General features: G+C 38.9%; 1 protein-coding gene across 1 annotated transcript in view; it reads left to right on the top strand.

The window, feature by feature from the left end:
- The window catches only part of LOC149787635 (uncharacterized), a 41,977-nt gene extending 15,703 nt beyond the window's left edge, over window positions 1-26,274 (top strand). Inside the window, exons 5-7 of the mRNA XM_089973811.1 lie at window positions 18,205-18,404; window positions 19,628-19,682; window positions 21,601-26,274. Coding sequence (XP_089829937.1) covers window positions 18,205-18,404; window positions 19,628-19,682; window positions 21,601-22,324 — 979 coding nt within the window. The 3' untranslated portion in view covers window positions 22,325-26,274. The remainder of the gene's footprint in view (window positions 1-18,204; window positions 18,405-19,627; window positions 19,683-21,600) is intronic.
- Window positions 26,275-26,547: the final 273 nt, after the last annotated feature.

Raw genomic sequence — 26,547 nt, 5'->3', positions numbered from 1 at the left:
GAGGACTTGATCTTAGTCACTCACGAAGAAGAAGTGGACTTTGTAGAAGCCGATGAATTAGAAAATGTCATCATTGCGGCTTACGTGACAACCCATGCTCGCTTAAAATTTGCGAAGTTTAAGAACTGTCAGGAGATCGTGTGCTGTATTTTGACCGGACAGTTGCATCTACATCGATCGCCTCGGTCACTGTTACCCTAACATCAAGAGAGACCGTTTAGGAGCCTGGACGGACGAGCACCTTGATGAAAAGATTCTAAGTTTTGCTAGTGGTGGTCCAAACAATTATGGCTACGAATACCGGGACCAACAAAGAGAAGTGCACACGGAGTGTAAAGTGAAAGGATTGACTCTCAGTTATCGCATCAGTCGAGTGGTGAACTTTAGTGTACTGAAGGAAGCTTTGCAGTCTGAAGAGGATCGAGATTTTAGAGTGACCACTTAGCAGCCTTACAAGATTGTACACTTAGACACACAACAAATCGTCAGCCGGCCTCTAGAAAAAAGTCTATCAAATCGTGAACTAGAAGCGAGTGCGTCTTCCCAATCACTTCACTTTACCGTACTGTCACGTCGATAAAAAAAGGGAAAACATCCAAAACCGATAGTTCATTGTGACTACCATTGCCAAGCGAGAGAAAACTCAAGTGCGATGCTATGCCTTGCGATTGCAGGGATGACGTACGCTGTGTCCCCGAATTATTAGCCAGAACCGAATTTATCTACTTGGGCAAAGGGGATAAGGTCAAGTGTTTCAGTTGCATTGTGTCACTTCACTGGTGGGAGCAGAAAGTTTCGGTTTATATGGAACATGCTCGGTGGTCTCTGGATTTTCATTACCTACCTTTAGTGGGACGACCTCAGTAATCTCTTGATGGATACTTTACAAGAGAACATACGTTGTTTGCCTGTGGAGTTGAGAGAACACATTTACCGATAGTTGGTCAAGATACAAGTGAAACGCAAGAAACAATTGCATCCGGTACGTCACCGATGTTGGAACCACTGGTACCTCAATGTTATAAGAGGACTGATGCATTTGAAAGTGTTCCAGTGGTCAGACATTGTTGAACTGGACGAAGACCAGAAGACTTTGGTGGCTACTCATACTACTACTGACATGGTGACCATACTACAACGAATTCCAGAGGAAGAGTTAAAGGATTACTAAAATATTTTTCGCTATCAAATTTTGTCTGTAGAGGAAAATTTTGTGCGATGTGCAGTGTGTGAACTAGTGACTAAAAGATTTCGATTCGCTACTGGAGTACGATCAGTTCTGTGAAAAAAAGTACACTTATTGCCTCCGACAATAGAAAGACATTGCTATGAATGTCTAGTTTAGAAGAGGACATTCAGAATCTACTTCTGAAACTGAGAGAACGTATTTACCGAGCGTTGGTCAAAATACAAGTGAAAAGCGAACTCAAAACCATTTCTCCATTTTTAAACAATGATCTTTCCATAGTAAACGAAGACTGATTTTGGGAGAACATTACTTCAGTCAGAAATATAAACGAGGCTATTGGCCACGACTCAGCGATTCTTGATTCATAGAGGACACTGAATATAAATTTTACAAAAGCACATTCGTGGTTTGCCTGTGGAGTTGAGAGAACGCATTTACCGAAAGCTGGTCAAAACACAAGTGAAACATAAAAAATAATTGCATCCGTTACTTCACCGATGTTTAAACCACTGGTACCTCAATGCTATAAGAGGACTGATTCAGATAAAAATGTTTCAGTGACAAACATTGATGAACTACTTACGGGCAAGAAGGACTGGATTGTTGTTAGTGATTTTTTACTACGAGGTAAACATACTGCAACGAATTCCAGAAGAAGAGTTAGAAGATTACCAAAGTCGTGTACACAACGTAAATTTAGTTCGAGAGGAAACTCCTGAACGGCGTGTGATGTGCATGTTAGTGACTGAACCATTTAGATTCGCCACTGGAGTACGATCATCTCTGTGCAGAAAGTACACTTATTACGTACGAAAAAAAAGGTATAAAAACGGTCTACAATGCCACGACCTTTATCAGTTGTGATACAACAGATTCCGTGGAAGGAAATCAATGATAGTATTCAGACTGTGGAGGATTACCAACACTTTTTCCATTCTGGGATTTCGTTTACCGGTCTATTCTTTGTAGGCTCTTTGCGAACAGTACTCGCAACAGAATAAAACATGAAAGTGGTTCCTTTAAATGTCTACGAATGACTCATTCTGTTAAAAACCTTGCGTTTTCATCTGGATACTTCTCGACCTCTACGGGGAAAAATGATTCGTCGACTTTTAGGTACTGAAGATGTGTACGACGATATTTGTGGCGCTTGTGACTTACACCCTCACTGGACAGATGTACGTGACTGGAAAAGTTGGGGCTTCGAGGCTTGGACCAAAGAAGTGGCCAATTATGCCCAAGAGTTGTGATCCTAAATTCAATCGTCCAGTGAAAAAAGTGAAAAAAGTAACTAATAAACCTATGTTAGTGACAGTGCCAGAAGAAGGACCCGTCACCGAGGAAAACCATTCCCTTCAGGACAGGACTGTCATGGACATTCCCGAAAGACCATTCCGGGAGAACACTTGTGTGAATATACCCCATGTAGAAACTTAAGAACATTACACATTGTCCCCAGGACACCTTTATTACCAAAAGCATGTTGTACAGAGACTTGTTTATATTCGACTTTGATAGTTTTGATGTGTATTTTATCGCTGTACTTAACCATTCGGCTTTTATGTATTTTTGTCTTTTGTGTTTTTCCATTTAAAAAATCAATAAACGTGTCCTGAAAAAAGTATAAAATCTCCTGTGTTGTCTGTCTTCGTGTCAAAAGTGACATTCCCTGCACTACTATGGCTGCATCTGCTGTCTCTACTCCCTCTTCCTTCACTTTCAAAGTCATCGTCGGATGTTTAGATCGTGCTAGTTAGGAGGCCTTTATCTTCGCCACCCCCTTTGACATGTTAATTGCCGGACCTATCGGTTAAGGCAAAACCGAATATATCAAACGTTTGATCGAACATAAACATCATTTGATCGATTGTCCTCCTTAACGGATCGTGCGGTGTTACAAAGAGTGCAATCGGCGTACAGTCTCTTTTGAGAAAATCAAGGCGATTCCATCGTGTTTGTGGAAGGCATTCCAGTCGAAGACGCCGGAATCGTGCCTGACCCTAGTCAAACCCATCTGATTATTTTCGACGACATGGTAGGAGAAGCCGAAGAAGACATTAAGCTGTGGTTTACGTGCAAAGGGCATCATTGTAATGCCAGTGTCAGTTACATCACTCAAAATTCGTTTCAACAAAGTAAAACCCATCGTACCACCAGTCTCAATGCTCATTACATGGTCTTGTTTAAAAGCCCTAGAGATAAATCGTAAGTGCAAGTCTATGCTAAACAGATAGGAACGCCTTGGCTAACTCATGTGTACGACGATAACACTCAAGTCCCACACGCCTATTTACTCGTGGATTTAAAACCCACCCGTCCAGATTATTTGCGATTTCGCAACCATTGTTTTTCACCACTGGTGCCAAGACGGATGGCCTGTCGTGTATACGTCCCCGTCGAGGACTTAACAACAACAACAGCAACAAAATCTATAAAAACCTCGGACACTTTGGGTCTATCTCATACAGCGTCAACATGAGTCCCTTCAGTCTCATCTTTTCCTCCAGCGGTGATATGATCCGCCTCTATAGCTGCAGTTTCAGCTGCTTACAAAGTACCTCCCCCAAAATCAAAGTTCAAGAGAGATCGGGTATGTCAGAGTTTACTGGATTTATAGAAGCAAGAACTGTCCCGATTTAGTCCGTTGCGAACCCATCGATGACGCGTGATATTTGTCATCAAGTTGATACGACGTAAAGACAATCAGTGGCGAAGCATTCCAGTATAAAAAGACCCGCGGTAAAGAATGGGAATCAGTGGTGTTATGCTCCGGAACAAACAAAGATGTCACCCCCCCAGAGGCCATCCATCTTCTACCCCTAAAGGAAAGAAAAGGAATGGACTTCCTCCTCGTTTAATCAAAGATTGGGACGTGTTGTCCGTCCTGTCCAAAGCGCCTCCACCCATGCGAAAACAAATCATTCAAACTGACTCCAAAGGTGTCGTCGATACCGTGTATGAATGTTGTCTGAACGTCTTGATAGGCATGATACCTTTGTCTCCACATCAGAAAGAATGTGTAGCCAAGAATCGACATGTTCTTGGACAAATGGTCTAAAGGAAGATTCCCATCCGTCAAAAGATGTTGGTCCAACGCGGATGATTTTGCCCATGTTGTTAGGACCCTTTCTGAAATGAGTATTGGGAACAATGCTGGGAGGGTTCATGGGAGCAAGATAAAAAAGGACCAAGAAGATAAAAGAGACCTCTGGGGTCAAAAGATCTCAGACGTGACCTTTGGAATCTGATGCAAGGACAAAACTGACTTTAGTGCCTTACAAACGATGGATGGAATCCCATCGTTGGCTAGAGTAAAGGACCCATTGTATACCTCCCAATCCTCATTTGACCGAAATGGCCCAGTTACAACGAATTGCGATCGTTGATGGATCGCAGCGATTTGTCAGAGACATAAAAATTGCAACGGTACGGTCAAGCGTTGCAACGACTTCACCTCTTTCACCAGAAAGCTTTAAACAGCTCTCTGAAAGATTGTAAGACTCTGATGAAAAGTCCCATCACAACCCATCACCACCACCATCGCTACCACCAGCGACCAAGACAGAAAAAGAAGAAGAACAGTTTCAAACTTCACCAGAAAAAGTACGCATTATAAAAACAAGAGAAAGTACGCAAGTTAATAACACCACCTACATCCAGAAATGGATGGATTAAAAAGATCATGACCACCCCTTCTTCCACAGAAGAGAAAAGGAAGGTGAAGATAGAAGTGAAACCAGAACAGACTACCCCTGTTCAGACATCCTCCTCCTCGACACCTGTTGCTCGCCGGACACGCAAAGCATTATAATCCAAGGAAATACCACACGGAAAAAGAGTAGCATCAGTGAAGAGTGGGTGACTTATTAACAAAAATGGAGAAGGTGTTAGCCAGCAATTACTACGATCCAGCCCATCCTGCGGGATACGGACGAGTTCAGAAATTGTATAGTGCTGACAAAACACGATTGAAAAGTCTCCGTTTACCTAAAGTACAACGATGGTTACAAGAACAAGCCACGTACACCTTACACAAACCCGTTCAACGAAATTTTCCAGAAGTCCCACCCGAGTGGAGGACATCGATCAACATGGCAAGCCGATTTAGCTGATGTCTCTCATTTGGCCACCTACAACCGTGGCTAAAGATATGTTTTATGTCATCGATGTCTTTTCCAAATTTGCCTTGGTCGTGCTATTGATTTCCAAATCGAGCAATGAGTTAGTGCGAACCCTCAGACTGGTGTTGAAACAAAGTGGTCATCACCCTCTTCGATGGCAAACCGACAAAGACGCCAAATTTCTGAACCAAACTTTCCAAAAAGAATTAAAGAAACGTGACATTCATTTTTTCACAACCGATAATCTCTAAACCAATGTCAGCACCTTGAAAGAACGCATGTGGAAATATTTTATGCATCAACACACTCTCAAATACATTGACGTCTTACCGCACCTGGTCCAAGCGTCCAACCAACCAATCTTACCATCAGAGCATCAGATGTGCCACCCACCAACAAGTGACTCCCGACAACGAAGTGACCGTTGTCGAGCACCTGTATGGCACGTCCTAGACGGTGGCTGTCCCCAAGAAAAGTGGAATGTTAGCAACAGGAGATTGGGTGAGCATTGGAAAAAGCAAACGCATTTTCCTTTCGACAATGTTTACTTACCCAAATGGACCAATGTTTCTTGTCACTGGACGAGTGCGTGGCCGTCATCCTACCGTCTATACATTGGAAGACATTAACAGGGAAGTGTAAAAGGAACGTTTTACTTGCCGGAGTTACAGTGGGTGACTGAAAAAGAAGATGAAGTGTACTACATCGAAAGCATTCTCGAAAGAAGAGCCTTTCAAGCGAGTAAATTTCGTGACAAAGGAGTCAAAGTATGTTGGAAAGGATATCCACCCAGTTTTGACTCTTGTAGAGACGCTTCGCAAGTCATCGATTATAAAAAGAAGGTAACATCATGCCTTTCAAAACAGCCTTAGCTGCCACTACCACAGTGACCACCTCTTCACCCAGTTCTTCTGTGCAAGATCTACAAAAGCAATCCTTGTGGGTATGGTATGGAGAACGTGTGCCTAAAACGCAAATCGTCTTTTTCTGCCAAATCTTTGTAGTGTTTTGTGTCATCGGTGTTGACATTGCCAATATGATGCCAATTTGAGTTTACAACAAGGAGACAAATAATTGTGGACCATTTTACTGAGTAGTGGCATCGGTTATCTTATTCCCAATCCTTCCCTGAAATGCTCCTCGAACGGGAACAACAACGGGAGCCTTGTGTCCAACGCCAGTCATTACCCCAACGATAACCACCACAATAACCCTCTATTAGATACTCCGGTTACTTCGAGTGACTCCTCAGACAGCAGAACCAATTTTACTTAACGTTACCCAGGGACAGTTCCATGGAAGTGTTTCCCCACAACACTTTGTGCTGCTTCACGACCAAAATTTCCTCATGCTATCCAGTTAGATCACGAAGCCCATTGGGAAGTGGCTTTGGTGAAAATGATTAACCCGACACAAATCCAAAACATCACCAAAGATGAAAACATTTTTTTACGTCGAAATCCTGAGCGATCAAGCGCAACTAGAGTTGAGTACCAAAAATATTTTTTTTTTCTACAAAGACAAAAAAACCCATCACCAGCCAAAAATACCTTAAGCATCTATGAATTTGAAATTCCGGTCAACATTTGGTGGACACGATTACCAGTATTTTCAAAGCTCAGTTTAGCAATGTCCTGGACAGACTGAACAAATCTGTTACGATTGAGTACCATAAAGTAGCTCGTCGCCTGCTGATAAAATTTCAGGATGCCAAAACGTTGTCCATTACATTTTGTCCTCAATTGTCTGCCATTTTGGGTGGAGACCTCATATGGTACCCCAATTCCAGAGACATTAACAACAACGATCGATTTTACGAGAGTTTTAAATCCCCTGTAGAACTGAAACTTCATTTTCGAAAACGATTTTCTAACAAGTTGTATATCATGTATCATGTGTACCGAGGAGTCGTTCGACAGCGATGACATGATTTAGGAGATATGTTAAAATCGGCGTTTTGTTCAGTGGCCCCCGTGTTGAAAGCGATGGTGACACGAGGATCGCACGCCTTGAAAGATGCCGCGTTGACAAACAAAACCCGAAAGAAACTTTCTTGAGAGCAGGCAAAAATATCTTGCTTCAAATGGGTGAAAGTATTTTGTGTCGGCGAGAAACTCCTTTAAATGCTCTGGACGCTGCTGAGTCAGGCATTCCTGCTTCCTTCATGCCATAGCAAGGACAAGCAGAAAGAGACCCCAATCAGAGGATTTCAAACTCATAAAGCTAGAAATAATAAGAAAAGAAGAACAGCTCGAGACTTAGACGTTTTGATTATTAAAACATCGCAGAGAGAAAGAAAGAACAATGATGCACCGAGAGTATCGCGCCTGTTCCAAGTCGGAACTAAATTTTTTTGCCATGTCTCCCAGTATGATGACGATGCAAGAATCCCAATAGGTCGAATTTCATCCCGTCTTCTCTTTGGCAGATTCAGCTCCGTTCGAATTTGAAATCAAAGGACAGCCCGAAGATTACATCGATCTGAATAGCAGTTACTTGTACCTGAAAGTCAAAGTTCAAGATAAGACTGGAGATACTATAGGCGACACCGAGAAAGTAGCTAACGGCAACAATTTCTTGCATTCCTTGTATTTGTATAACAAACTAGTCAGCAGCAACATGGATACTTACCATTACCGTGCCTAAATGGAAAATCTCTTGACGTACGAAACAGACGCCAAAAAACACCCCATCTGGGTGCTTGCGTGCTATGTGAACCTGGCGACGCGGAAAAGTTTAACACAATATTCGATGAGAATCATGGATTTGAAGAGCGACGAAACAAAATCAAAGACGGGCAGATTTTAGAATGGATCACTTGCATTTGGACATGTGGTTACAAGGGAAGTATTTGCTGAACGGAGTGGATGTCCGCTTGAGACTGAAATGAATCAGTACCGCTTTCCATTTGATAGCTGATGCTGTTAATTGCAAAACAAAAATCGAGAAAGTCAGACTCCACGTGCGACGTGTGGAAGTGATGCCTAAAGTGGGAAACGACATCAGTCACACTTTTAGCAGAACGATTGCCAAGTATTCGATACGACGAGTGGAAGTGAAAACTTTCACCATTCCCAGAGGACACCAATCTATGATTAAAGATCATCTGTTCCAAGGACAGTTACCAAAATATTTAACCTACAATCGAAATCCTTTCAACTTCAGCACTTCCACGTGTTTACGATCGAAGTCAATTGCGATGGCAAAACCTTGTGTACCAGACATTTCGAACCTGACTTTAAGAACAAGAATTAATTGAGATCGAACTTATCCCTCTACGAAGACACCGGACAGTTAGGAACCACCATCAGTCACCGCATTACGTACGAAGAATATGCAAGAGGTTACGCTTTGTGGGCTTTTAATTTCACTCCAGACCAAGGCAGCGACGAGGGACATTTCCACCCTATAAAATCCGGTCAGATTCGTGTGGAACTTCAGTCTGCAAAAGAGCTGGAAGCGACAGTGAACGTCATCCTGTATGCCGAATTTGATGCTATGATATAAATCAACATTTTGAGAGACGTCATTCTAGATTTTTAGAAACTATGGAAAACTCCTATCCTTCTATGAATAGTGGAGAATATTTGGAAATGGAATGGGAGGATACCGTAGAAACAGAACCTAAAGACAAAGACGAAGAGGTCATAGTGTTGAGGTCCAGATGGCCAGAACAAGAACATTTTGTCTCCTATTTTGCCAAACACCTGGCAGAAACAAATTACGGAATTGATCAAGAAAGCTTGATGTCAGAATATGCCATACCATTCAACTTCAACACGGTACATGTATGATGATGATTCAGGAAGACGAGTATCTTTAGGACGCTTGGGGTCTCATCGCGGAAGACGCCGTATTGTATCAGTAGTATAAAAACTTGCGTGATCATTACTCTCCTTGATTAACTGCTCTAGAGATGCATCACATCGAAGCTCTCTTGGCTCAGAGTGGGGAGACGAAGCGAAGAAACGGTTACTTGTCAGAGATTTTTAAACAAAAGTCAGGATTGAATTGATGTCTTATCATTCATTACCTGTGGAGAAAAAAAAAACAAGTAAAAACAAAAACAAAACAAAAAAGTGGATACCTGGGAACTTTATTACCTTCTGAACAACAGTTCGTACGCTGCTTCTTGGAATCCAGTGGTGTGTGGTAAAGATAAACTGCCTCATCGCAACCCTCAAGAACATCAAGTTTACGTCATCAACACGGAAGACGATCATCTCCCAGGGACCCACTATTTAGCCGTTTACTTTTCCCGTGATGAATGTGTGGAGTATTGTGATTCGTATGGATTGTCACCTTTTGAAAACGATATCATCGACTTTATGAGAAGAAATGCCCAGACGATACGACTCAATAATGTGAAATTACAAGGCACATATTCCATGGTGTGTGGACAATATTGCGTGTATTTTCTTCATTAACGTAGTCTTAGGTTTTTATAACCTTTAGTGACTTATTTTGATCGTCACTCTTCTAGAAACGATGACAACGTAGATCGATAGTTTTGTGACCATTCAGGCTATCTTTTTTCTTTAGCTAATAAATATAGTGTACATCAATGGCCCAATGACTTCCCTCAGTGGAAATTTCACTTCACTTCACAACGTTCTCAACATTTTCAAAAATAATTTGTTTGAAAAATGGTTTGTTTTATTGCTAATTGTTGATTGTTGTTTGAATAAAAAATGTTGTGTTCTGAAAAACTGTTTCTGTCGTTTGTTTTCAATTTTTATCATTATACATGCTCTTTGACTTCTCTCTATCCCTCACCCTAAAATCAACTATCATAGCGTTCAGACCCAACAAAAATTGTAGGGATGTTTTCTATTGAGTCCGCGCTTGATCAATATAGAGCGAGTCAGTCTCCAGTCTCGACAAGCAAAGGAAAAAGAAACACATAAGCAACACAGAGTTAGAGATGAAGTGAAGATACCAGAGCAAACCATGAATTCCATCCTAGGCCTCGGTCTACGGTTAGCAACAGGCAGGAGATTTAGAGCTCAGGTAAAAAGAACACCGCTTTTTCTAATCTGGGAAGCACATGAAACTCATTGGAGAGTCAACGCCCCAGGAGGAAACAACAGAAGACCAGTGAATAATAGGAGAGTACCAAAAATCCCGGATTCCGAAGTCAATGGGTAGTACAGCTACAACTTCTCCGATTATTCCTGTTCCCACATTGTCAGCACTGGCTACGCAACCCAATATGGTTAAGGGGGACCAACTACCTTCGCCTAATGAGACTAGAAGAAGTATTGGAGCTGAGTTAAATACGTTTAGAAGGGAGCAAACTGAGGCATTTGCAAAGGAAAATCCAAAAGAAACAACAACACCTTTTCCTAAAACAACTACACGGACATCACCACCAGTGGAAAAGCCACAAAAAACTACCACCAAAGAAACAATCATAACAACTACATAACTAACAGAGACCAAGCGGTGAATCAACAAAAAGATAATTTAACAACAACCGCAACTGCAATAATTACAGCAAAACCTGAATTACAACAACAACAAACCACAATTAGCACAGTGGTACAATAGCAGTTGGCTACACCATAATCCAATTTTACCAGTTATGCAGCGGAAACTAAAGACGAGACTGGCTCCTGTTCCTCTATGAGTGACAAGGATAGTGAAACTCAATAAATTATAGAGGAAGAAGAAATGGATCCTAACTTACAGAGACTTCTGGACCTAGGATTAGAAAGTACGCTTGAAGATTTGATTAATGCGGTTAAATACCTGGGATGGAGATGTCTGAAAACACGCATACCAAGGCCACAACAATAGCAATTCGGAATAAGGATCATGACTCAGTATTACCATGAGGGAAAAATACAATAACCACCCACTAGCCAGTTTGATTGAGGCAGCAGAGCAAATCACGGAGCTGTATAGGCTTGGGACATTCCCCTCACAACGTTATAATTTGTAAGAAGATGAAGAATGCCGCAGTACATTCTAACCGCTGAAATTAAAACAACCCTTTCTAGGGCTCTATTCAATTGGTTATTATCACAGGGATACCATTTCGGCTTAGAAACTCATTTCGACTAAACCAAGATACTAAGCTTGATCATTTAGTCGCTGTTCTAAATTAACAACCAACTGACCTAACATGGCTGTATAAAAAGCAATTGGTCTCTTAGACGTATTAATTTGTCAATTCTAAATTGAAGAACATACGTTCACTATGCACCTTTGGATTTACATTTAAGTTACATATAGGAAAATTTATAACTAAATTACGTGGCTCTAATTACAAATGTGGCTTACACAATACTGGCAATAGGATTTACCCATTATGTAGATAACTGGGTATAATTCGATATTAATTATTATATGGCGTTTAGGTACGTTCCGGCTGGTTTTTGGTGTCTCCCTCCGAGTCCTTCTCCTCCCTGCCTACTCGGACATGAAAAGACGAGTGTGTGGGCCGATTGCCACTCATCTAAAATCAGGTGCCCCTAAAAGCGTGTACGCACAGAACCAGGGTGACTTCATATGAGAATTGCCCAATCAAACTCGACGTATCATACTGCAGTAAACAGGCATTTCAATAGCATGAGTGTGTGTTTGGTCCATACCCACTCATGACAGCTCTTCATACAGGTCGATTGGGATTTATTTTGTCTCATGAACTGTTGGCTGAATTAAAAAGCACTCATTGAGTGCATTAAAGCGTTGGGGGATGAGGGTCTTTTCCCGTCCCCCTCGAACAATTAATTAAGTCCGCCTAGGCGGAATTTAAATCGTCGCGCATGCACTATATGCGCAAGCGACGTTAATCAAAACTCAGTCAGTCATTTGCGCCATTCATTCATTATTCACGTTAACCGAGCTACACACCACAACAGTGATGGGAATCAATACTGCGACACAAAGCATGTACAGCGTGGTGCCACGATGGCTACCAGCTATTGCAGTAGTTCCCGCTCCAGCACTAAGAACTATTAAAACTCTTGGTAAAATGCAACCTTCGAACTGGAGTTTGAGAGCAGGAACAAAGAAAACAACACTTCTCCTTACCTGGGACTCTAACACTGAGGGTGAAGACCAAAATATCAGAGGAGAGAGAGACTATGGTATAACCAGAAAGAAGAATAGCAACTGGAAACGTAACCAGAGAAGGAAACACACCCATAACAAGGCGGCTAACCACTCCGTTACACCGGCTAGCAACTTAGGCAGCATACATGGACAACCACACTCGATAAAAGCTCCCCAAATGATTAGCTCAACATCTACAACATCTATCCAGACCAGCACACAGCAGAACAAAATGAAGGATGCAGAAACTCAGATGGACATAATTACAATGAAAGCTTCCACTGAAACTGAGATACTGACACAGATAGACGAAGAACAAAACTCAGAAGAACAAATGGTAGAAGCGGAAAAAGAGAATACTGATGAGGATAACGAAGAAAAGGATAAACTAGAGCAGCACTATGAAGAACTATGACTACTGGAAATCCTAACCAACCTCAAAAAGGCTAAGAATTTTATTAGCTCTATCAAATACATTGCGAAGAAGTAGCCTGGCACTCAGCAATGGCTATTTGCACAGCGTATCCTCTCGCTCGTTTGATTTGATCAAATGGAGCAGGTGGCTTACACATTATTGGTATTTCTATTGTTCATTAAAATAACTGGACTAAATCGGTTTTTCAAGCTGGTGTTTCGGGGCTCTGTGCCTTTGCGCCTAATGCCGGGTAATATCCCCTCTTGCCTCTCCCGGCATTCCTTTACCATGACGGTGATGTGGAACAATTTCCACCCGTCTAAATCCAGGTGTTCCAATGTGACGTCATAGTTGCGACCAATCGCAACGGGCGTCACATTCTGCATTTCAGACACCTGGCTCAGTGGAACAGACTGATAAATCTTTTTTGAACATGAGTGCGTATTGGGTCCATTCCCACTCATGAAAGACCTCCATTCAGGTCGTTAGGTATTAAAATTGTCCCCCGACCTGAGGCGAAATTAGCAGAGCTCTTTGAGCACATTAATACGTGGGGGATGAGGCACGAATTTCTTCCCCCACTAATAATTATCAGTCCGCGGTGCGGATATTAACCTGAGGCACGTGCACTATGTGTGAACCCCTCTATAATTTAAACAAACAAACAATATTCAGCACTGAATAAACAAATATGGCGAGTAATCACATCGACAAGATGAAGAAGTTACAGGATGTAGTACACGATTTGGGGATGATAGAGGAGATGCTAGTGAAACTAGACGATGATTACTATTACAGTCATCGTCGAGTCAAAATGGAGATAAACAACTTGAGAAAGTCAAAGGAAATATTAAGAGAGATGATGAAAAAAGAAAAGGAGGAGAAGGAGGATGAAGAGGACAGAAAAACAATGAGAGAATGGAATGAAAAGATAGAAAGGAAGAGGAGAAGGAGAAGATGAAGAAAGAGGAGGAGGAGAAGGAGAAACAGGAGGAGGAAATAAATAAGAAGAAGAGAAAAAAATGTGATGCAAAAATTGAGATACCAGTGGATTAAAAGAAGGAATTAGAAAATAAAGAAACCCAAATGCCCTTTTCATAACCACTCCTCTGTCTCAAAAAGATTTGCTCTCTTGCCTAATTTTCTTTAGTCGATTTTAAATTTTAGGTTTTCCTCAACAATCAAATGTACTCTCTTCCCTAAATTCTTTTAGTCGATGTTATAGTTTATGTGTGAATGATTGATATTCATCAATCTATGTATGCGTGTTATATATGTCTCTGTCTATGCTTCTGCTGTATTTGTCGCTACCTAGAGTAGCGCGTAGGTCAGACCTTTGCAACATTGTTGCCAGTGTCCAGTATCGTGACGTCACCCACCTGTTCCATTACAATTGTCCCTAAACAAAACCCAACCTTTTATCTTGACGCTATTGCGGCCCAGGGTGATTTTATCAATGTTGACGCCAATGTGGCCGGGTGGGGTGGGGGTGTAATGTTGATTTCCATTGACGCTAAAGTGGCCCACTTCACTACTACCACAATATGCAGAAGAACACTACAATATGCAGAAGAACACTACACACGCAGCAGAATAAGGCAACAGCAGCAGCAACAACTGCTTAACGTGTGTCTACATATGGAGCATGTACACAAAATTCTCCCAGGCCAAATCTTAAAGAAAGATTTTTAATTGTTAAAAACCGGACTTATTTGAAAACTGTTTTGGATGGAATTCCAGAGTATAGTTGTTACACCCCTACGTTCAGAATCTCTACCCAAAAGAGCAAGAAAACTTTGTTTACAACCAGATCATTAAAGTATGCTGAATAATGATTGTTTAAAATTACCAGATCATTAAAGTATGTTGGACAAAGATTGTTTAAAACTAGCTTGTCATTGTCCCTATATGATATTTGAATGCAGTATAAAATGGTGAAATTTCTCTAAAGGAGAAAGTGCTACAATTTGGACGAGCTAATATTTATCGTTTTATAGAAGTTTGCTGAAGGTTTAGTTTCGAAACCCAAACGGTAGAGCTAGAAAAGTAATATGCCATTACACATGCAGGCAGGTGGAGCATTTGTTATTTCTACCTAAGTAGATGTGAATAACTTGGAACTTATCAACTGACCTCGTAACGCATATAACTGGAATAACATCTACCTCCCTTCTCCACTCCGATTACCAGCTATGAATCAGGCTTGTCTCATTGCGTTATGACCAAAATTATATTTTCAAACGAGATTGATAGTATTTGCACACCCTCCATTTGTTTGTACCCCCTCCCCCACCAATTTTTTAAACGAAACGATCAAAGATATAAAAATGCACAAGACTTTTGTCATTTCATTAATAAGTTTATAAGTTCTTACCTGACTGTCACTATGGGGTCCCTAACTATGTGTATTTGTTGACGTTTCAACCCAAAGAGAAGCTATCGATTTAAAGAAGTATACAGACTGCTCACTGTCCATTTCTGGTTCTCACAATAGTCCATATCAGTATAAACGGTTTCGTCTGCGTCCAATATTTCCATTGTCTAAGTTTAATATTTCTAAAACAAATTAAACAATGAACATGGAGAAACTCTTTTATAGATGTGTTTTTAAAGAGACGTAACTCCTACATTTAGGTAATTGATTCAAAGGGACGTAACTCCCACATTTAGGTAATAATTAAGACTCAAAGACGTTGAACTATATCACATCTGTTGCTTAAAAGAATGGACTCGTCTGTACGAACATGGCGACAGTGTTACTAAAGAAACAGCCATTTTATTTCAAACGCCATTAAGTTCAGAGTGTTTGGGACTCCATGGCGACCAATCAGGTTAGAGATTATAAACTGATGAATGAAATGTCTAAGTTCTGTGCATTTTTTATATCCTTGTCTGTTTTGTTTTTAAAATTGGTACGTGGATACAAACAAACTGGAGGATGTGCGAATACTGTAGTCTACCAGAATCATAGTCATCTTTAAAGTATATAATGGTTAGAGTAATAGCAAAGACGGTAAGCCTTCACTATCTTGCTTCAGTACATCAAAAACGGCAAAATATGGCGTCTCTTCCACCCCACCCCCTATCCCCCCCGCTTTCCACCTGCATTGGCCGCCTTGCTTCTGCTGAACGCAGTTTCAATGTTAAAACTACGGATAGAATATTTGCCGATATCTGTCATAAAATGCCGTTCGAACCACCTCGGTTATTTACGAAACAAGGAACGATCGAGAGGGTGCGAATGCATAAAACAAAGTTTCATTCGCAATTTCTCAATCTTCGCAGCTTCTGAGTTATACTTACGCTTAATCTAATCCAGTGGTTCCCAAACTTTTTCGGACGACCGCCCCCTTGGTTATCCTCAGCGCCCCCTACCATACCCGGTAAAAAGCATTAATTAGGATTAGCGCCCCCCTCCCCCCGGTAATTCCACCTCCCCATAAGGGAGAATCATTGATCTAATCGTTGAAATTGCTGTGGTGGTCCAAAGTACGGTTTCTTTCTTTGCGAAAAAAATTCTGGAGAACAAGCTGCGTGATTTGTTTAGTAAATTAGCTTGCTGGCATAAAGCAGAGGCACATGTATCTTTCACTGAAATAACCAAGGTGGTCCGAAACGTGCTGATCCGAGTATAAGCGTCAGTTACGCCTTGTCCTGGCGTCCATTTAAAACATTTACCACAACAAACGGTGATTGTTTTTGCTTGGTGCGTAAAATAAATAAATAAAAAAATGAATAAATAAATAACCGGGTCAGCTGTCACCTTTGAATCACTGTGTAATATTACAAGTATATGCTTTTACAATAAGTAACAGAAAAGAGTGAAAAGCAACAAGCTTTGTAAAATCCAACAAATAATTTATTTCTCTAGAATACAAACTGAAAATCAAGTATTAACTTACGGTATTGCTAATTAAATCCAAAAACAATCATAGAATTACAGACACAAGTTCTAATAATAAAAGTTCTGAATAAACTTTAGTGGAAATCCAAATTAAGTCTAACGCTGAAGGTATTGATATGCCTGTGGCGGCCTGTATCGTATTGTTGTACCAACAGTCTTTGTTAAAACACCATAGTATTAGTCCTGGTTTGAATTTACTATAAATCCCAGTGGGTGTCTCTGTCCACAAATATTATTTTCAGTGAGCACTCTGTATTTCCAGAGAAACTAGTCACTGAATTAAATAATCTGAAGAAATAAATTCCAGCCCAAAGCAGTTATATAATTTAATTCTGCTGGGTCTTAAAGCACGAATAAATAAACTTTCCAGTAACAAGATTATTTAGTCTTCCAAACTGACCTCAGGCCACAATTAACATTTTCTAAAAGAAACATTACTTAATGAATGGATGATAACCTTCTAGAGAGCTCTTAATGTTTACAAAATAAAATGTTAGTTATAATTAGAAGGTATGTTGCTAAAAAATATAATATATAATCTGGACTATATCAGGTACGCCAGGTAATTTGTTCTGAAATTCCAATAACCTAGAGTCCTAGACCCAGATAAAATAAACATGTTTACCTCTATCCTGATATTAAATCCATACACAGAGAACATTCTAGTTATGTATTAGTTGTTTAAGAACAAAAAATTTCAATAATTCAGGTCAAGTAGAAAATAAACTTGATTTTGGACAAGGTTAAGTCCAACATACAAAGTTACATTACAATAGCTTATATTGAACTTTTTGGTTGTTGAAAATACTAGCTAAATAATTATGCAAATTAAATATACATAACATAAATATATTAAATATAGTCTAAGTAAACCGGCCAATCAAATTCTGATAAGTAACAACTCTTCCCTAGGTTTAATATTTCTAAAACAAATTAAACAATAAACATGGAGAAACTCTTTTAGATGGCAACTAAAATCATGCTGATGAACTTTTGTTTTTAAATTGCGCTGTGAGACAAGAAGGACAAAGGTTCACCCAAAACATATATGGGGGCAGAATGAAATAAGCAAGTTCATTGCAAATGCCATCAAATTATACTAGTTATAATTTTTATAATTTTTGTCCATGTTTACTTGAAATCTTTAAACATTTCACTTCCGTCTCAATTCTGCAAAAGAAAAAAAATATCCCTCGAATTGTCGTAAAGCCTGTGTGTGTGGTCAGCTTACCTGCGTCTTTTGATTTAAAACTTACCATTAAATAACATCATTGTTGTGAATACATTAACTTGTGTGGCATCATCTTTGTTATTAAACGAGTTATATTTTATTTAGAAATGGAAGCCATGAATATGCTTCGGACTGAAATTGAGTGCTTCGCAAATACATTTTACGTTGGGTATTAAAAATTGGCGATTTGGACAAAACACAAAACCCGCAAAAATTGGTACCCAACGAATCAACGTGAATTAACAGTATAAGAAATACTACTGCACTTTCTTCAATACATGACAGGGTGAGACGTTTAAAACGGTCTAAAGAAGGTTCCTGCAAAACATCCACGACTTGTGAGCACTGCAGCATGTCTGTGAGAGAGCATCATGAACTGGAAGAAGCCTGGAATGAAGAAAATGGCTTAACAAGCTCCGTGCCAGTGATGACCATAGGCTCTGCATTTGATACTTCCAGTCATGGGCCGACCCCTCCCTTACCTCGTAAGTATTCCACTAATTCTTCTTAAAATCTTAATTAAGGTTATCAAAATACAGTGGAAACTAATTAATCCGGCTGGATAGACCAATTAACCGGAATTTTGAATTTCAAATCCATAGTAATGTGTTTTACTCAGACTAAAATTTGAAGACGCACTGGGCAGGAAGAAAAATGATCTGTAGCCGGATCAGTATAGTTCCATTATGTAGTAGAAACCGTGTAAGCCGACCACAACGGTAACGGTAAGATTTACTCAGGAGTGGACAAGGAACCTGAATCATCAGTATTAAAGCCACTGTGTAAAGGCCTACATCGACACAAATTTAAACGACACGAAGGAAAGAAATAAGAACTACTTAGTTTCCTGATTAGAAGTTTGCATTGTACAGTAGAAACAGTGGAACCAGAAACATGAAAAAGTCAAATATTTAGGCATGATAGGCAGTGAACCAGAATGTTCAGTATTAAACCTATCAGAATAAAACTTATACGGGTTACAGTTTGTGGTACAATGTTCTGGAATACGAAATAATAACTGACCGGATTACGTACTGGGTCGGGTCAACTGTATAGTAGAGCATGTGTGCACTATCCATGAAGGTAGGCCATACATTTCGTCTGGGAGCGGACAGTAAACTGGAATATTCAATAGTAAACCTAATTTCCGTATGATAAGAAAAATATTTTTACAGCCGAAAGTGCCCAGACTAAAATACCATAACTGATCTGATAAGAGCGGGTGCATCGTATTTAAGACCAAATTCTTGTATGAGCTAAAGCAGATCTCAGGCATTTATATGGGTCCTGACTATCTTAAATCCTGAATGAAACATAGGACCATAGCTTAAGAAATAATAAAACACTTGAAAGATTTTGTTTACCAAACATGAAGGAATATAAATTTTTCATTAACATCTTTATTATATTATAATTAACCACGATTTACTATCTGCAGTAGCCAGGAAACAAGACGATTAATTTGTAATTTGAATTTTCTTAAGATATAGACTTGTCATGGACGTTTACATTTCACCAGTTTCTTCAGGACCTGTATTAGACTAGGCAGTTGAGTTATTTAAGCTTTTCAGTGATGAATTCAGCAGGGAAAGTAAACGCGTTCCAAAAATAATAGTCTCGTAAGTTAAGATCTAGTCATTCGCAAACATGACATATATTTCGTAAGCAGGGTTTTGAAAAGTAGACTTGTATCCAACTTATATTTCAGCTCCACCAACGAAAGAAATTTCTAAATCAGTCTACGCAGATGAGAGAACTGACAGGTATGTCCATGCCTTTCTCGCATAGTCACAATTTTAGACATGCAAGTCTCAAATCTGTGATATAATTCAATGGTGGTTAAGATATTCCACAACATCATCAGAACTGTATTTGTATATCCATGAAATATTCAGTAGTATCCCCCCTGAGGCAGACCCGATATTCAGTAGTATATGTAACGGCCTTCAGTTAAGGCAAATGGAATCACCCTGAGGCAGACCCGATAGTCAGTAGTATATGTAACGGCCTTCAGTTAGGGCAAATGAAATCACCCGGAGGCAGACCCGATATTCAGTAGTATATGTAAAGGCCTTCAATTAAGGCAAATGGAATCGCCCTGAGGCAGACCCGATATTCAGTGGCATATGTAAAGGCCTTCAGTTAAGACAAATGGAATCACCCTGAGGCAGACCCGATATTCAGCACCAACATCAATCTCTAGGTCAAAGCAACCAAAATGTACAGCCTTTGATTGAAAATTTGAATAAAGGCAAACGGACACGCTTTTAGGAATTTTTAACCAAAGTGCCTCAACTAGACTTCACACTTTCATAGACCCGCGTATGCTTCAAGTATTATATCTGCATTTGGGCTTTTGAACTTCATTTTACATTTAGTACACAAACAGTGTTGAAAACAGGTAGCTAGAGTTTAGCGACAATGATCGCGTGACTTACAGTAGTATAACCACAGCGGGTTTAGATTATCTTACTGATCTATGTTAAAGCCTTCTACCCCCCCCCCCCCACCTTTGTCCTCGTATCAAGCTCACATAACCAAGCGTGAATGTTACGCACCGGAAGGAAGAGGATATTTATGTGGGATAGAAGACCTTAACCTTGATCAGTAATCAACAAAATCGCTATTATAATTTTATTATGCACACCTCCGTCAACGTGACATATACATACACGGGTGCAACGTAAGTACATACACGATGCTCACGTGAGCACAATCATTGAACATGGGCGTCGAAATATATTACAGATACAACATTTGAACAAGAGTCTGGAAATGCAGTTTTTAGTTCAGACTGCAAACCGATCAATATTTGCACACAGATTCAGTCCTAGTTTTTAGTTGTTTTTTTACGTGCCATTTAATTCTCAAAGGCAAAAGGATTTAACCAAGAAATGCTTAAGTATGGCTCGTCGATATCTCAAATCGAAATTATACATTTCTTGACTTATACAAGAGTCAGTTATATTGATACTCGACAGGAGGAAATCTGCACGAATTATTGGCTTGCAAATGTGCTTCAGAAACCTAAAATTAGTATTACAAGACTATATTTGCTAATATTACATGGGATAATGTATTAATATGTGTATAATAAGCCACAGAAAGTCATTCAGAATGGTTTAGCTTTCATGCTGGCTTATACAAAGGGAAAGTGCTCTCACGTGGTTTTTTTATCAGCCACTTAACATTACGTACGAATTTTCTTGTTTACTTGCTACGTGTGAGTGGTGGCCGAGTTAGATAACGCGTTTTAATGTTGGTCAGAAAACTGCCGGTCGACTCCAACTCGCAGAAAACAATATCTTTTCTTTATAATTGAGTAAATATCGATACTTGAGTTGTTTATACGTAAAAATTAGATTCAATATAATTATGTAAGGTCCATGTCAATTTCAAGAAATAGGAATGCGTAAATTTTTAAGAGTACTCGGCTTAAATGGTCTCTGGCCTTTCTATTCTGTAATTTGGCACCCTAGGGGATGATCTGGAGTCGCACTGAAAACGCTGTAATAGATACGGACTACACACGTTAGGTGACTGGAAGAATTTTCATGTGTAACAGTTCACAATCGGTAGTGTATGTGTGTGTGTGTGTGTGTGTGTGTGTATATACCTTTCACTACATGTCAATGAAGCATTCAAAATGTCTCTTACAATTTATTATATCTTTACTCTTAGCGACTCCAAAGACCGTCCACAGTCTTTCATACCGCCTCACTCCAAAACTCTCCCCAGTGTATCTAGAAGGATATGTCCAAACTACGCTGATAGCGAGTTCTACATAATGAACGACATAGAACCATTACACCACACCCTAGATTGTCACCTGGGGAAGACGGACAGACTATGCCAATTGGGTCTTACGGATGCATGGTGCAGGCAACCCAGTTGGTGGCATAAACAAACAGACGACTATAGGCACTACTCTCTGGGCAAAATAACTGACGTACAGAGTTTGACAAGTGAAGAAAACATTAATAACAGCAGTATGATGATCATCAATGACATTTTAGAGAATGCGGAAGCGATCCAAGTCATCCACGAGACCACATCGACAGAACATTTGTACCAAGAGCTGGTGTCAGCGAAAGAAGATGACACGATGCCGAAGCATCTAAACCCATTTTTAGATGGGGATTCTGCAGGCTACATTGATATGACGGCGCTGCCGACGTTATCAGACGAAGAAGAGAATGTGCAGATGAAAATTACTTTAAACAGGTCGGCAGCGGTGGAGATTTGTCGCAAGGCCAAATTGCGTGGAATAAGGTGCACCTCTGAAGTGATGTACAGACACGTTATGGATACACCAACGAAGTTCAGTGTCGATTACGGCGAAGCTGAGGAAGACTATGCCCACATTAATACATGCTACCCGGCATATATTGAGATCACAGACTGAGAAGGCCTGGCGTTGGGTTGTAAGAAAAATATATACATAAAAGGAAGAAAGAAAAAAAATGCTTCATTTCTATTGGATAGAATTTTGACGCATGCGCATAACTTTAAGTTACATATTTCTCGAAGATATCACGGCAACGACTGTTTTATTTTGCATTTGCTTTGTAGCGGTAACAACCGAAATGTTACAAGGCCGGCATTAGGTCTGACAGACTGAGAGTACACGTGACACAACGCAATGATTCACACAATGTCTTCGAGGATTGGTCAATAACGGAATAACTTAAGGGTGGAGTTTTACGTTCGAGAGTTGACCAGTAGCGTGAGTGGTGCTTGAAATGTTTTTGTTTCCTCTTCAGCAAGGTTATTTTCTGAAAAGTCAATTCCTTGAAACTGCCGAAAACAAGGATGAAAATAAATATTGTAATTTCTATATTAAACAGTGAAGAAAAGTTAAGTGATCCAGGTGGTTTATATTCTTCGACAAAGATCGTGAATTTACTGTTTGGATGTGATTCACATCTAAACATAATCTTCCACGTTTGCTATCTGAATTTCGAATATCCAAATACGAAATAGGACAGGACATAGTTAACAATTACTGTAGCTAGCTACACCATATGTTTGCTAAGTTTGTATATAATAACAAAAGAAGAAAAACAAAAAAAACAAACTAATAATGTGCACGACCAGGACTTTAAAAAAAATGTTTAAGTGGATTTTCACAAAAGACTGAGCGATACACACTGCGATAGTGTCGACAGTTGTCAATCAACTATTGTGAATCAGTGATCCGCATAAAACTCCTGACTAATCAGGTTGCTAGCCATATGAATAGTGTTGCCTAATACTCTCTTTACTGGTTGTTTGTCAGAGCCCCATAAATGTTACGTAAAGAGAACTGTAAAAACTGAACAGATTTACCTACATATTTTGCATTTTTTCATAATTTCGTTTTAGATATTTTTTAAATTGAACACTATGTCATGATTTTTCATGTTTCCCTACATGACCACTTGACCTGGTTGTACAGGGAATTATTTAAATTGTTTTGCATTCTGGACTTTGCATATATTTGCTTACTTAAACACACACACACACGAATTCCCAAATTCTGAAGACAACGATAGCCTCGCGCACAATCACCGAGATGTCATTATATTGCCTGTTTTATTATTTTTAAAATGTTTCTTCTTAAAAAAATAAAGATCTAATATCGTTACGTTTGTAAAAAAAATCCACTTAAATTATGTAACGGCCTTTAAAAGTGAAAAAGTAAATATTTAAATGCCCACATACCAGAAGTTTACATTAGGGTCCACTTTTTGGAAACAAAAATTGTTTTATCCACCTTAGCTTCATATTTTTCCAGCATTTTATTTTATATAACGAAACGTTTGATAGCGTGTGAGATTCGAGATATTTGCATGCAAAACGTGGTGTTTATACAACAAATTTTGCAAGCAAATGTGCGACGTTAATATGCTTATCACAAATGCTATTTTCTATAACCCCCTCCCCATTCCCCGCTCACTCTCGCATTTTCCCGTGTCATTTTAAAATTCGAGATCATTAGTTAGGAAGCACTTCACAAATAAATGTCAAAAATCTTAAGTAACTGGATAGTCAACGAATAAACGATTGATATGTTCTATTTTTAACTGGATAGTCAACGAATAAACGATTGATATGTTCTATTTTTAACTGGATAGTCAACGAATAAACGATTGATATGTTCTATTTTTAACTGGATAGTCAACGAATAAACGATTGATATGTTCTATTTTTAACTGGATAGTCAACGAATAAACGATTGATATGTTCTATTTTTAACTGGATAGTCAACGAATAAACGATTGATATGTTCTATTTTTTACTGGATAGTCAACGAATAAACGATTGATATGTTCTATTTTTTGCTCACTATAGTTGCATATATTATTATCGCTTACAATTATTTATGTTTTCTTCAAAACCTGGTATGAAGAAATCTTTGTTTTCTTTAAAAACTGGTGTGTGGCAATATTTCTATGAAGGAAGCTAACACTAAAGCTAACAAACATATCTTTTGAACAAACATTTAGCTAAAATAAATGAAAGAAAAGTATTGGTCCATTTATCTGCTCCCTTAACCAAATTTAATGTCTCCCTGCTGGCTTTTGTATCTTTGTTCTTATCAGGTTTTTACAAATAAATTTATTATTTTATCTTATTCTAAAGAGTAAAGATTTTAAAAAACAATTACATAAAAAAATGCGAATCTCCATTTCCACCGCGCTTTTAGTATTGTGATAAGGCGAAAGCACTCTATACAAAAATATTAGTTTTTCAGAGCTGGAAGCGATACACGTGCCTCTAAAAGTAAATAAGTACAATACCATTTATTGTCCATATTGCATATACTTTTTGTATTTATCTATATGAACAATATTTAAATATCTTGAGACAAGTAATATAGGATCAATTTTCCATAGTGATAAAGCATACGTAGCATCACGTCAAAATGTAATTTTAATGGCTTCAGAAATCTCTTTCAATTGAATTTTCTTAATTTAAATAAACGCATACCTCGAAAATGTGAAATTATTTGTTCGTAAACCAATTCTAGCTATAAACCATTGTCGTGTACTGAAACAAGCCTTATTCAGGAAAGTTTTATATGACATACAACTTGGTGTAAGTGAATCACATTTAAATCCCTCGTTCTTAAAATATGCCATATAACTCTCATTTTTAATCTTCTTAGTTGTACCGCCCCAAATAAACTGGAAATATGATTTATTCAATTCATTTTCTATATACAGTGGATGCTATTGTAACGCAGATAAAAGATATATTCATTTAAGCAAAATCCAGTAGTTAGCATAGACTCTCTTAAATGTTAGTGATATTTTCTTAGTTTGCAGTGTGATGTACCGATACATTCGGCTATGTGAAATTTTTTTCTATGAACTTAGAGCCTCATTTAATTTGTATAGTATGTGTCTCTTGTAAAAAAAATTTTTTGGAATTTTTAAAGTGAGTTTTCCTTCTGTTGTATGTATATCATTTTGGCAATTTATGCATTTTTGAAGAGGGCCATAAATGAACAAAATGTGCTAATTGGATTGCACTTCTTACAGCACGCGATCCATCAGTTTACTGAAACTCTTTAAGAGTACAATACGTAGTGCTGAACTCTCCTATCTTTTCATAACAAAATGAGCAAGCCAAGAAAATTGTTCAGTCTCCCTTAACACTAGTTTTCAGAGTGCAAGGAAGGAAGGAGAACGGCAGGCCACTAAGTAGGTCATGTACAAGCTCTCAATCTGGGGATTAGAACTGTGATCAGGAAGACGTGGGAGCTACTCGAAAACGACCAATTAAGACAAAAATTTGAGGACTCTAGGAAAATAAGTGAAAATCTAAACTAACTATAAAATGTTAAAGATCGATCGAAGGAAGCCAAGAGGGTCGCAGTATCGCAATGAACAATGCTGTCGAGAAAATAACACCAAAACTTTGAACATGCCTGAATCACAAAGCTAATCGTCCGAGCAGCGTGTTACAGGTCATGACACAGACAAGAGAGATTATCATGCGATACACCAGATCATCGGGAAGACTGGTTTCCAAATGCCTTTATTGTGAAACGTTGGAAAGCAGGTGCAAAGTTAAAAATCGGCAAGAAGAAAACGGATTGTAAGAACACATTTAATGAGGTAGCTGTGGAAGATGCCATTCGGCAAAAACATGGTACTGTTAAGCAGACTATCCACCAGAACTTGAATCTTTCTGGTACTCCAGCTGAAGTGTGTACGCCAAAACAAAAGCTTGTAAACGGTACAAATTTGGCCTTGTTGACGACATTTGTGAAACAATTAATCTCGACCCGGAAGATAAATAATGTTGTCTTTTTAAAAATAGATTGTGGATAAACTTTAATGCATAAAACGTTGTACCAAAAGGAAAGTGTAAACTTTTTATTTTAGTTATGTATATTCTGATTAACAAAATAGACATTCGTAGATAATCAATGCCGGCAATTATTAAGAATATGCATTGAATCATCCACCTCTCTTCTGTGTTCACACACGTCCATAGGTACTGTGCTGTTGCACATACGAATCACTATTTATCATCCCCATGCTATATATATATATATATATATATATATATATATATATATATATATATATATATATATATATATATATATATATATATATATATATATATATATAA

Source organism: Sinohyriopsis cumingii, chromosome 11 (genome assembly GCF_028554795.1).
Source record: "Sinohyriopsis cumingii isolate HCF-2022 chromosome 11, ASM2855479v2, whole genome shotgun sequence".
Classification (NCBI taxonomy): domain Eukaryota; kingdom Metazoa; phylum Mollusca; class Bivalvia; order Unionida; family Unionidae; genus Sinohyriopsis; species Sinohyriopsis cumingii.
This window is presented reverse-complemented; position numbering and strand designations above follow the sequence as displayed.